This window comes from Rousettus aegyptiacus, unplaced genomic scaffold, assembly GCF_014176215.1.
Source record: "Rousettus aegyptiacus isolate mRouAeg1 unplaced genomic scaffold, mRouAeg1.p scaffold_m13_p_15, whole genome shotgun sequence".
In the NCBI taxonomy this organism is placed as follows: Eukaryota; Metazoa; Chordata; class Mammalia; order Chiroptera; family Pteropodidae; genus Rousettus; species Rousettus aegyptiacus.
Window position 1 is genome coordinate 42,526,602 of NW_023416290.1, and position 13,250 is coordinate 42,539,851.

General features: G+C 33.8%; 1 protein-coding gene across 6 annotated transcripts in view; it reads right to left on the reverse strand.

The window, feature by feature from the left end:
• The window catches only part of CSMD3 (CUB and Sushi multiple domains 3), a 989,790-nt gene that overhangs the window by 32,380 nt on the left and 944,160 nt on the right, over positions 1-13,250 (reverse strand). For all 6 annotated transcript variants that reach the window (XM_016138158.2, XM_036232977.1, XM_016138161.2 and 3 more), the window contains 2 exons: positions 6,422-6,601; positions 4,693-4,866 (listed from right to left, as the gene is read on the reverse strand). In XM_016138158.2, coding sequence (XP_015993644.1) covers positions 4,693-4,866; positions 6,422-6,601 — 354 coding nt within the window. The remainder of the gene's footprint in view (positions 1-4,692; positions 4,867-6,421; positions 6,602-13,250) is intronic.

A 13,250-nucleotide genomic window follows, 5' to 3' on the forward strand; every position in this document is an offset into this window, starting at 1 on the left:
AACAAACTAAGGAATCTCAGTATTCTACAGCCTCTGAAAGGATCAACCTAACAGGATTTCTAAACAAATTGATTAGATAATTCTGTTCAACATATGTTTTTTTAACTGTCAAAGAAACACTATTCTAGATAGTTTTAGACTTATCAGTAAACAAAGATTCCTGCCCTTTTTGGAGTTTACATATTTTTGAAGAAAGCAAATAAATAATAACATAATTAATAAGTAAAAAAGGTAATATGTGGGAAGATGATGAGTCCTGTGTGGAAACAGTGTGAGAGAAGGAGATCAGGAGTCTGGATGTGTGGACCTGATAGATGATGAGTGGTGGGAGTGGATTTTAAATGAGGTGGCAAGGGTGTCTCACTGAGAAAAGACTTGAGGGAAGCAAAACATTTACGCATGCTGACATCCCAAGGGAAAGTATTCCAGATACAGGAAACAGCACTGCCAAAGCCCTACATGCTGGGGCAAGTCTAGCGTATTAGAGGAAGAGTAAGGTCAGTAAGGCTGGAGCAGAGTGAGCATGCAGAAGGGTATTAGGGGATGAAATCAGATGGTTTCAAATCTAGTAGCTAACTGAAGTAAAGGTGCCTATATACTATGCTTTCAATTTTTTTTATTGTAGTAAAAAATACATAACATACCATTTGCCATTTTAACTATTTTTGAATGTACTCAATTTTTAAATTTGTAAATTAAGCACCTGCAAGCTTATTTCTCTACAAAGCAAACAAACAACCACAACCAAATGTTTCTAAGTATTAACTCTGCCTCAAGATGACTGTAGGTTGAGTGACTGTAAAATGTATCATCTAAACCAAGATATTTTGAGAGTGAAAGGGGACCTCTAACAGGATAGGACAATTACCAGGACAATAGGTATTAACTAGGAATGCTGCAGGCAAACTGGAATGCATAAGTACCCTAATTAGAGAATACTTTAGTCTTAAGCTCAATGCTCAAAGAAAGACTTTCCCTGAAATTCGGACTTTAAGGGAACCTTACATTTTCGAACCTCTTTTTAGAAACTTTAAAACATTTTTCAAATTAAAAGTACTTGTTAAATAACTATTAAAACAAAAAAGGTTGGGGAGAAAATTAAGACTAAAGTAACACAGGTAAACATTTTTTAAATTGTGTTTTGTTTTAATTTTCACCATTTCTTATATATTGTAAACCTTAGGGCTACCTGGCATGCAAGCATTTCTAGCAATATAACATCAAACCCTAAAGGCCAGGGTCCTTGTCTTAATACTTTGTAGCTCTAGCACATTTTGAATTGAATGGATATTTACTCAGTAATCATTATCAATGGGCATTTCAGCTTTAGCAATCATTTCTATTGATAAGTTATTTCATAATTTATTTCTGACAAGTTTCTCTTGGATATTTCTGCTGAGTCACTCATCATGAAATCTTGTTCAAAAAAAAAAAAAAAAAAGGAACAAAATGCACCCCCATAAACTCCTCAGTTCTCTCCCCACCCCCATCATTCCATCTGTTTATATATGTAAATTTTCATATACTAATCCAAACCTACTGTTGTCAAGTTTAGAGGCTTAAGACACAGGTTAATTTTCAAAGGTTTCAGATCACAGTGATATAAACTTTAACATAAAAAGACATGCTTTGAACAGCTTTAAAGAGAAAAGGGTTTCCTCTTTATAAAATCCCTAAAATGAATTAATTTGGCTATTCAGTGGATAAGGGAATTGTCTCTTAAGTCTACTTTCTCTGAACTGGAATTCATACTCTGCATTTACTAGCAATGTGACCTCAGGCCACATAACAATGTAGCTGGTTCCCTAAATGATGACAGAATTGTAGTGTCCTTATAATTTAATCTCCTCCTCTGACCCCAGATATCATTTTCTATTAAAATGTCATAACTAAACATACTTACCCCGGATTCCTGTTATAAGTAGTAGAAATAATACATGTAAGGCAAGTGGGACAAAGTTTGCCCTATCATATCTTGAAAATTATAATTTAAATGTCAACAGTGAGAATTTTATTCTTATTTGAATTTTAATGGATCGAAAAATAAAACATACCAAGAAACTTCTTGATTGAATTTTTTTTCATTCATATCAAACTTTGCCATAAAATTTTTGTAATAGCTCCTTGTTCCCATCTACACTAAAGTGGCCATAGAATAATACCTCATCTCATTTAGAACACACTGGTCTTTTCTAAGAGAATCCTTAGCATAAATCAGAATTTTAAGGGACAATTTGTGTGACATCAACCTTGAGACATTTGAACAGACTTATTCTAATATATCATGTTACCTAGAAGCAACTTCTTTGGATATTGCAAAAATTGCAACTGTAATAGTAAATTATTTTTATCTCTCATGCTCAGTATAACTGGTTAGTAATATCTCTCTGGAGCAAATATATGAAATAATCTGAAGGGCCAGCAAAATCATGGAATGTAGATCCAGTATTTGCAATTATTTAATATAATGAACTTCAAATGAACTATGACAATGTAAACCTAATAATTTGTCTATCATAATTCTACAGTCAGTATATTAAATATATATTCATTTTATGCTAAAACATGTGATTCATTCAAAAGGATACACCTATATATAAGTTATATGAATGTCACTAAGTTATAAAATGAATATGCGCGAGCCCAATACCAAACTTAAGAAAGCGAAAATTGCTAACACTGTTGAAATTCCTTGTGAGCCCCTCCCAGATAGCATCCCCTTTCTCAAGCCCTAGATAACAGACCTTGTCACATTCTGAATTCTAGATTTCTCATTTTCATACATTTCTTAATAAATTTACCACATTCACATGCATGCTTTAGTACTGACTTACTTAGCTTTACAACTGACAAACTGATATTAGTTTAGTGTTCATGGACATGTCTCCCTAGGCACATGGACAAAAATTTATGTATGGCACTTACCCAGAAATACAATTTCTGGGCCACACACTCTGCACATCTTTAATTTCACTACATAATAAAAATTTTTTTCAAATGGCTGTGCCAATTTAAACATCCGTCATGAGTATGTGAATGTATACATAGCTCCACATCCTCACTAACACTTGATATTGCCCAACTTTTTTTTCAGTCCTGTGAGTAAATAACAGTCTTTTGACCATCCTTATTATCTTTTTTGTTTTAGGAAATCTTTATATAGTCCATATATTATTATTCCATGCATATTGATATTATTTGAGTTTCTGATAGGTCATTTCATAATGAGAAATTAAAATTTTTTAATGTACCTGATTTGTATTTTACTTTTCAGTTATGGCGGAGCTTTTCACACCTTGTTTAAGAAATCTTTTTTTACTCTAATAGTAATAGTAATAGTAATAGCTATTTAGATAGCCTCTTAATTTTTAAAACTTCTGAATGAATCTGGTATGGATTTGTTATTTGGCATGAGATAGAAATAGTGTGTGTGTGTGTGTGTGTGTGTGTGTGTGTGTGTGTGTTTTCTGAGTAACTGCCTTGTTGCATTAATTGAAATGTCCATTCTTTCCCCACTGTTTTGTTTTATAACATATCAAGCATCAACAAATGAATCTGTGCTCCCTGTTCTATAACATTGGTAGAATACATCATTCATATAAAAAAGATAAATAAAATGTAACACTTATAAGGAGAAAACAGAAGAGGTGAAAGAAGACTATTAAGGAGAAAAAATAAAGTATAAAAAGTTGGTATTATATGTCAACATATTAAATTTTAAAATGGTGACCAAAAATGACAATACCAAGAAGAGGGATTTTGAAAAAGCCAAAGAATAAAAGGAATTTCCAAGCAAAGTAAATAGTGATTACAAAAAGCCCTGATACCAAAGCATGGTTGAATGTTCAAAGAAAAGTAAAGGGTTGTATGAGCCTGTAGACAATTTGGCTTCTACTCTGAATGAGATGAGAAGACTGTAGGATTCTGAGCAGTTTAGTCAGTTAGCTCTGACTAACTTCAAGACTCTGGGGACAGAGTCTAGGCAGAGTGCTGCTTGTCTACCCCATGCTGAGAAGGAAAATGCTAGGAACAGGATAGCATTAAACATCTCTGAATGAGCACTGCCCACGTTATGTGTTATAATAATTTGTGTAAAATAGAAATCTGACTTTTGTTTTGGTTTGTAATCTTCCAAATTAATCTTGAAGTGATATTTGCTGGGATACGTAGTATACAGTAACCCCTATAAAAAATAATCTCTTATCTCTATGCTTACCTTGATAATTTTAAATGTATAATCCCAATCATTATCATAGCAAATACCATCATAGATTAGAATGAACATGTAGAAGTGACACAAATTTATTGCAGAATGAGATTTGGGGTTAAGTTAGAGCATTCAGCTGAAATAAACTATACCTAAATAAAAATAATTTTCTGGGAGATTAATATCAGAGTTGTCTCTTTTGAGAAATAATTTTGAAAATTAAGAAAAATTTGCAAACAAAGCAGTTTAGTTTAAACTTTTAGAGTTAAGAGTAGAAAAAACATAATGGTTGGATTACATGAAAAGTAGCTTCATTGGTAAACTGATTTTTTTCATTGAACTCTAATTACAAACTGGAAGGTGTTGAACAATCTCATATTTATACTAACAAAATTTGAAAACTTTAACAGTTTTAATCTCAGTAAATAGCTCTAAGAGAGTGAAAATGGCAGAAATATAATTTTAAGTATGGAAATTATACTTACGTAAGCACTGTGGTACTTCCCCACTCCAGGTACCATTCCCTACACAGGTCAAAACAGCAGGAAAGGATAGTTCATAGCCTGGAGAACAGATGTAGCTAATACTAAAGCCCCAGTCGAAATTTGTTCCTTCCAATCTTCCGTTAGAGATCTGGGGAGGAGTTGGGCAGGTAACAGCTGCAATTACATTAAAAACGATTAGACACAGCTGTTGAGATACCCAGGGTTTAAAAAAAAATAAGTATCATTAGGAGAAGCATATGTGCTAATTTAACCTTTTGGAGGACAACATGGTATGACAAGTTTTATTCTCCCGGTAGTACTCGAAACATCCCTAGAATTAATTCCTCTAGAATGCAACTATTCCTTGGCAACATAATGGCTGCTGGCTATCAGAGATTCTCTTACAAAACAACGAGCTCCCTGACATCTAAGGGAAGGCAAACAGAGGATGATCTTCTGTCCAATATACTGTAACAAATAAATTATTGGTTTTATATTATTTTCCAATGGCCTTTAGATAGGCCAAAGAGCTGGGTTGTCTGACTATATATAGTATGCCAACAACGTAGCAAGCAATTTGGTAGTAATTCTGTGACATTTTGAAAGCCCAAATCATGTATCTCATTAAAAGTGCCAGATTGGTTCTATTAACCATTTAGATTCGTTCGTTAAAACTTATTTTAGAACTTTTAAATGCATCATTAAAATTTTAAACATTCATTTTAAAAATTGTTTTCATTGTCCTCAAGCAGAGATAGGTTGGATAAGATGAAAGAGAAGAGGGGAGAAAAGAAAGGGTACCAACTGCCAAATTTAAAAATGAGGAATGATTATAGTCTGATGACTAGCAACATATATGAATAATTTTTGGAGTTGTAAAACATTGCCATTATCAGGATAAATTAATTATGTATAAAATACGTTCGAAAATACAAAATGTCTATTCATATATTTTCACATACTATTTGTAGCAATCTGATTCAGAAACTGTGAAATCAAGAAGAAAAACCACACATTAGAATTATTCTTTTTGTTAATGTCAGGGAGATAATAAACTGTCAATTTATACATGCTTAGAAAGACACCTAAATGATAAATCTCAATTATTAAAAATGAATAATATTATAGAATATACATTACCTGATATTGCATCTACGAGTAATCAAAATCATTAGCAAAAAATATGAAAATATTTCCAATGAAAAGAAAATAGCCTAAGGTAGCAAAATGCATGCCTATATTGACTAACAGATTATTCTAGATTGCTTTATTTAAATATACAGTTTCTCTTTTTCTTTAAGAAAAATGACAGTTTTATAATTCAGGCTGACTCTTCTCAAACTATTGAAAGTTTTTTTTCCCCATCCTTTAATTACTTGACCCAAGTGGATCACCAAATTAAGATCCTAATTCATTAAGGTTATATTCTTTTTAAAATATTCATCAATCAATATAAATGATGATGGTACTTACATATCAAAGTATTTGATATATTTGTTTTGGTTGCATTAAAGGTCACTATCATTACTCACAATAAGAGATAATGTTTTGTTGACATAATTTTAAATCCTAATATTGTTATATATATATGGTTTAAAAATTTTTTTAAATGAAGAACTTATTTTTCAGTATCAAAAAAATGAAACGATAAATTTACTTTAAATTTGCATATTAAAAAAAGGTTATACGTGGTGGTTATCACTTATCGATATTGAAGAAATCATTATACCTCTACAGGTTGGCATTACTCCACTCCATGTGCCATTAGTTGTACAAGTCCTGATTCTGGAACCATTCAATTCCATTGTATAGCCTGGCTGGCACATGTAGGAAACATTTTGTCCAACCACGTAATCATCTCCATATCTCAGTCCATTGGCTGGTATACCTGGATCTCCACAACTGATTACTATCAATATTAGATTAGAAGAGCAGATGGTTAATGTGGCATATATCTAATAGAGAAGAGCAGTAAGCATATGGCATCCTTAATATAAGTAGTAGGAACAATTAGTTATCATGTTCATTTTTAATCATAAAACATAAGCATATTTAAACCACATACTAGCAATTCCTGGTGGTAATCAGGTATGTTTTTTGCAGATTCTATACATATTATTCAGAAATTATCATTTAGACTCTGAAAGCCTAGGATAATTTTCTATTATGTTGTAGCAAATTCTAAGACAGTTACATCTTTTAACACGTACTATATGATCATGGAGAAGCCACTGTATACAATCAAGATTTCTAACATAGTATTTAAAATCTGTGTTCCGATGTATGGCTACTGAAACCTCAAATTTATCAGATTTGTTGGCCTGAGAGCATATTTTTTGCATGGTGTTACTCAACTCAATATTATAATAGTTTTTAAAATAATGCTAGGTGAAAAAATTTTATTGAACAACTGAAAGAATGAATAAACAGTAAAGTATGAATTTATCACATACAGGATGGATACATAATTTGTGGGGCCTAGTGAAAATTAAAAATGCCACAGCTAGAGATAGAAAGATGAATTTGCCATTTTCACAAACTTATTGCCAACACAAGTGAAAGAACCACCCTGAAAAACAGCACAACCTCCCTTGTGGAATCGTTTGCTTTCTGGACTGGGTGTGAGTTAAAGGCCTCCCGCAAGGCCTCAGTCAAGTGACAGCTAAATATGCCTTGATGTTGCCAGCCCAGGACAGAGACAGCTGCTGCCCTACTCTGCACCAGGATTCCATGACTTGCCCTACTCTGCACCAGGATTCCATGACTTTCCCAAGTGTGACTTGCCCCATGCTTTCACCCAGTTCCCCAAAATGGGGTGGACACAAAAGTGTGATGTGAGCCTTCCTCTGCTGATGGCACACCAGATGAGCTGAGCAGAGGGGCATCCGTGGCTCCAAAACAGGGGTGAGAATGAGGAGGCCAGACAGGGTACCAGTTGGTGGAGAGCAAAAGACCTATAACACATCCTAGCAAGAAAGAAGTCAGGGAGGCAGACTGAGCATGAGCGAAGGCTCTAAATCCTCAGCACATGTTCCACTGTCCAGTGGACTTCAACCACTAAAGATAAATTCACAGATAAAATTACTGAGAATTTGGAGACAGCAGTCACAGAGCATTGAAAACCAAGCACAGGATCCTCTGAGCATGAGATTCTATCAACTGCACTGATCCACAAAGCTGGCTCTGATTACATATTTTACTTATGATGCCACCCAAAAACTTTTTTAAATACTTGATATAGCATAGGAAATAAAAATAATTCTAAATATGACATTTAAGAATAAAGTATAAAACAGAGACTATATTTAAATTAAAAAAAGCACTTGTTCTTCTGAGGAATGTGATTTAAGCATGATTTGGGAATGAACTGGCTAAAAGCTTTCTGGCAGCTAAGAGAAAAAAAAGAAAAATAGAAAAAGAAAAACCCAAAAGGTTACACTTTGTCTTTCCTAGAGGTAAAAAAATGTGTCATATTTGCCTTTTAGTATCTTTTTCTGCCTTTTGAAATTTTTGGTTCATAAAAAGGGTAAATCATTTTACCAGGTAAATATAGGTAATACTCTCTCATTTTTATTTGTAATTAATTATTCCTAGAATTTTGGAGGTCTAGAGTTAAAGACTAACAACAGATTAAGGATGCAAGCCCATAACAACATTTTAGTTACACTGTATTTATTAACTTACAATTAAAAGTTGTGGATGTCAAGATTTCTTTCATATTATTCTTATCTGTTGAGTCTAAGAAATTTTAAGACCATGAATATTGGCAATTAAAGAACAATATTCACAGCACTCCACCTGCTAATCCTTGGAGCGCTGGCAACAGTATGTTTCTATCAGACTCCTAATAAGAGTTTTGCATATAGGATGATTTTTGTTTTCTTAATTATTGATGAGGAAAATATTTTTTAAATTATACAGCTGAGTTGGATAAGAAATCAAATCCTGCTCATTTACAATAATGTCATTTTCTTTGTAGTTTTAAAATTTATAAAGTTTTCAATTTACATTGTTTAACTTTCCCATGTTATTTTATATCTTTAACCTAGATTCTAATTAAGAAGAAAATTAGGAAGAACACCCACAACTTTCTACTTTGTCAGCAGGATTTTACAGATTGAATTAGAATCCTGGCAAGAAAGTAGAGCTGATCCGGTAGAAAGACACATGAGCTGAGATGCGGCCACCAAGAGAGGACAGAGGGCTTATTTTACAGAGCCACCAAGAAAGAGTTCTGCTGATCACGGCAGCATCATGAATGCCTGACAACAACAGCTTCAGAAAGGTTTGTTTGGTGGCTTCCGCACGAAGCAAAGGGCAGTCAAAGAGGCAGTTTCCAATAGCAACGGTCTTTGTAAACAGCACCTGCTCCACGAGTCAATTCACTCACCACCAGCTTGTTTTTAACAATGAGAAGAGGCTTTAGGTCTTTTCTGGTAAAACCTTAGAATAGTAGTAGCTCTTTAGGGCTTTATGTTAAAATTCAGAGACATCAGTGCATGAAAACAGGGTGCTGTGGCTTACTGGAAGAAAATCTTTACTAAGGTCACCAAAATCTCTAAGGACAGAGTATTTGTGTACACACAGGCACGCATGTGTACACATGCGCACACAGGCACACCAACTCCATGAAGATATTTTGTTTCTTGTATACACTGTTGTATTCTCAGAGCCTTGTCTAGTGCATAACTTATCATAAGACATGAAATAAATGTTTGTTTAAAGAACAAATCGGTGAATGAGTACATAAGGAATGATTAAACAGCTCAAATTCACAAAAACACATATATTGTTTTAAAGGTTTGAATTTATTTTTGTGAAAGGTTTTCTCATTAGCTTCTATTATGTAATTGATGTCCAATTGGCATCGTTGATGATAAATCTAAGAAGATAACCTCTATTATAAACATAACTGGTAATTCTAATCTATCCCACTTCAAAATTTTCTCATTTAACATCTTTAATGACCATTATAAATATACATTTTAAAGCAAAATAGGATTGCACTGCCCACACTTTTATAACAATTCATTTTTTACTCAGTATTTAATGGATATTTTTTCATGTTAATACACATAGATCCATGTGCTATTTTAAGTGCCATAATATTCTCTTACATGAATATGTATGCAACATAATTCATGAAACCAAACCTCTGTGGATTGATTGAACCTGAGGGTCCCTATGACTTTGATTAAACTTAGTTTTGAAGTTTAGCTCTAGAAATTCTCTCTCTCTCTCTCTCTCTCTGTCTCTGTAGTATGTATGTATGTATGTATATATGTACACACACACACACCCTCAGAGACCTAGCCTTTCACCCAAATAATCAGCGACACCCAAGGCAGCAGAAGACAGTAGCTGGGACCTGACCAATGGTCACATTGTCCAAACCTCTGGCAAGCTAAAGATAACATTTTGGCCAAAGTTATGTTTTAGTCCTAAGCCCTGAGGTGGAACAACCCTCTGACTACTTTCCCATGAGACCAGAGAGAGAAATATCTGAATAGACTTCAAAACTGTCCTCAAGACCTGAAGAAATGATTTATTACCCTTACCTCACCTCTGACCAATCAGCTCCTTGCAGGAACCCCAACCCCCAAACCCACAATATCCTGTGACTTTGCCCTACACAACTGGTAACCTACATGCCATCCGAGAGTTGAATTTTCAGCATTAGCTTCCTGACTTTGTATTGGCTAATTCAATATTTAACAATTTTTTCTTTCTCTACTGCAAACTCCTGTTTATGCATTTCTTTGGGCCAGTGCATGCAGGCAGATGGACTCAAGGAAAAAACACTGGGATTCTGGTAACATGACATTTGAGCTATCCCATTGTTTTTCTATGAGAGATAATGCAGCAATGGGCATGTTTGCTCAGGCATCATTACACATGTGCTTTACCAGGTTTCAAGCCCAGAATAAAATTACAGTAAGGTGGCTAAGCCATTTCTCTGATAATGCTTCTGAGTTTATGTGATCTCTTGATTTGAAAATTAGTTATCTTTTTAGATGTTAGTAAGGTAGAGTTTTTCAACCTTAACCTTGGCACTATTGACATTTGGAACCAATTAATTCTTGATCGTGTAGGGCTGTTTTATACATCGAAGGTGTTTAGCATTGACCTCTGCCCATTAGATATTGATAGCACACTGCACTCACCTGCTCTGTGACAGCCCAAAATACTACCAGATGCTATCAAATTTCCAATGGGAAGCAAAATCATCCCTATTTGAGAACTACTGCACTGAGGGACAGCTCTCCCTCCTTGAAGAGATTTAGATGACATTTAGCTTCACTTGTCTCAGGTTTCATGCCGGGATAGCCCCCAGCTTTCTCTTCTGTGAGACTAGCCCCATCACCCTGACAAAAACAAAACCAACCAACCAACAAACAAAAAGACTTGGAGAATTCTTGGGCTGGTAACAAAGATCCAGTGAGGACCACTTCAGTCCTGGTTATTTGGAATAAATGCCTTAGAATTATTTATCATTGTATCTGATTAAGTACACTGTCCCTGGCCCAAATGACAAGACCTGCCAGACGCAGAGCATTGATCATTTTCAAAGAAGTCCTGGTAGATTAAAAAAGAAAATCCAAGAAACAAATGACATATTTCTTTTCAGACCCGAAAGCCAGTCCTTACTCCATCTGACAAGCCCTGTCTTGGTGCAGATTGTACCTTCTTGGTAAAACACTATGAACACTATGCACTTCAGGTACTGGCGGGGACTCTGCCTGTTAGACATCAAAAGGAAAAGATCCTGTTTATACCTTGAGGAGTTTTTGAGTTGACAAAAACAAACAACCACCATGTATTTTTGAAGGATTTTTCTTTTACCTGTGTTTAGCTTTGAAATCTTTCAGTGTGAATATCACAGAAGAGAACTTAACCATGAGCTTCCTGATATTATGACACATATCTTTTCTCTCCAGCTCGGTTTAGTTCCACGGATATTTCTTAACATTTATAATTCCTCTGCTAAAGCATGCATGATGTTTGAATGCATGACCTCGATCTTATGATATGTGCTTTTACCCACCCATGAGAAATGTTATTTTGGAGAAGCTTCACACTCCAGCACTGGCAACAGGTTTACAAAGGACCTGTCTAGAGCTGCGGAAAGAAGGGTCTAGAGAAGAGGGATGAGTTCCTGTTTGTGAGACGTAATTTTAGAGCAAGATTAATTAAATGGGTAATTTCTCAACTCATTTATAATCTAAACCTGGTTGAATATTAGCAGTAGAATTTATGTGAGGAAAATCTAACCATTTTACCAACATCTCTATTATGTCTAAATATGAAGAGAGAGAGAGAGAGGAATTACCATTATTATTAAATAATGTTTATTCCAAAAATATTCTCTAAAATTATTAAAAAGGACAGGGCCAATCACTGATGGTATGTCTACACATGTGATTAGACTGGGGTTTTTAAAAAACTGAAAAACAGTCTGTGTGTGTGTGTTGCTTCCGGGCAATCAAGTAAATTAAAAGTTTATTTTCAAATCACCCTGGTGAGAAATTCTTAAAGGGCAAAATGCTTGGAATACCAAAGCTCATTCATTGGCCTATAAAATATTAGAGAAAAGAGACTTTACTTATTGAATTCTTTATTCTGAGTTCCTATCATGGTACCCAAAGAGAGCAGGTTTTGTGTAAATGATTTTTTACTAACTGGATCCATAAGGAGTCCAATCTCATTATATATCAACAGTTCTCTATTTTAACTGTATTTTTAGATAACAAAGTATATTTTAACAATATGATAAGTTAAAAAATAAAGTTATATTCTAAAAATTGGATCACTTCTCTGATTTTCACTATGCAGGAAGAACTAATTGCCTAAGAATAACTAGCTCCCTAAAAAAACTTAAAGTGATCAAAATTTTATTTAAAAAAAGTAGAAAAAAAATTCCAAATAGAATTTAATTCTTTATATTTTACTTTCATCATTGTAAATGGGTAACTTATTCAACTATATTTCAAGAATTTTATTAATTTCTTCAAGGATCTCTATTCTTTCATATTCAAATTATCCTATATCGAAATATTTATCATATCCTAATTCTAGCAGATTCCCTTTGTCAATGATTATGTGATTCAACAATAACCTAGTTCATTTCCTTTGATTCCTCACATTAAAATATTTTATCTCTTGCAAGATTTGCAGATTTATTATTGACTTGTACATCTGCACTGTATGTTTGGACATTCATCTTGAGTCAAACAATAAAATTATTGAAAGTTATATAGAAGACATTGTAATTTTAGGCAGAAAGACTTGTTAAGCAAAAACAAATTTTACAAGTGGTCATCTTAACAGGAAATGATACAGTTTTGCAGAACTTGAATTGTTAAATGCAGAGAAATTAGAAAATTGAGAGGAATTGACTATAAATTAACAAAACATTTTCATATGCATAATAAGCAAAGCTCTATATTTTTATCATGTCAGATATACTTGATCATTTAATAAAGACAGGAAATAAAGCAAGAAAGCCAAAAAAAAGAAAAATGCAAAAGAAGAGAATGAATGAAGAACTTTGCATCTTG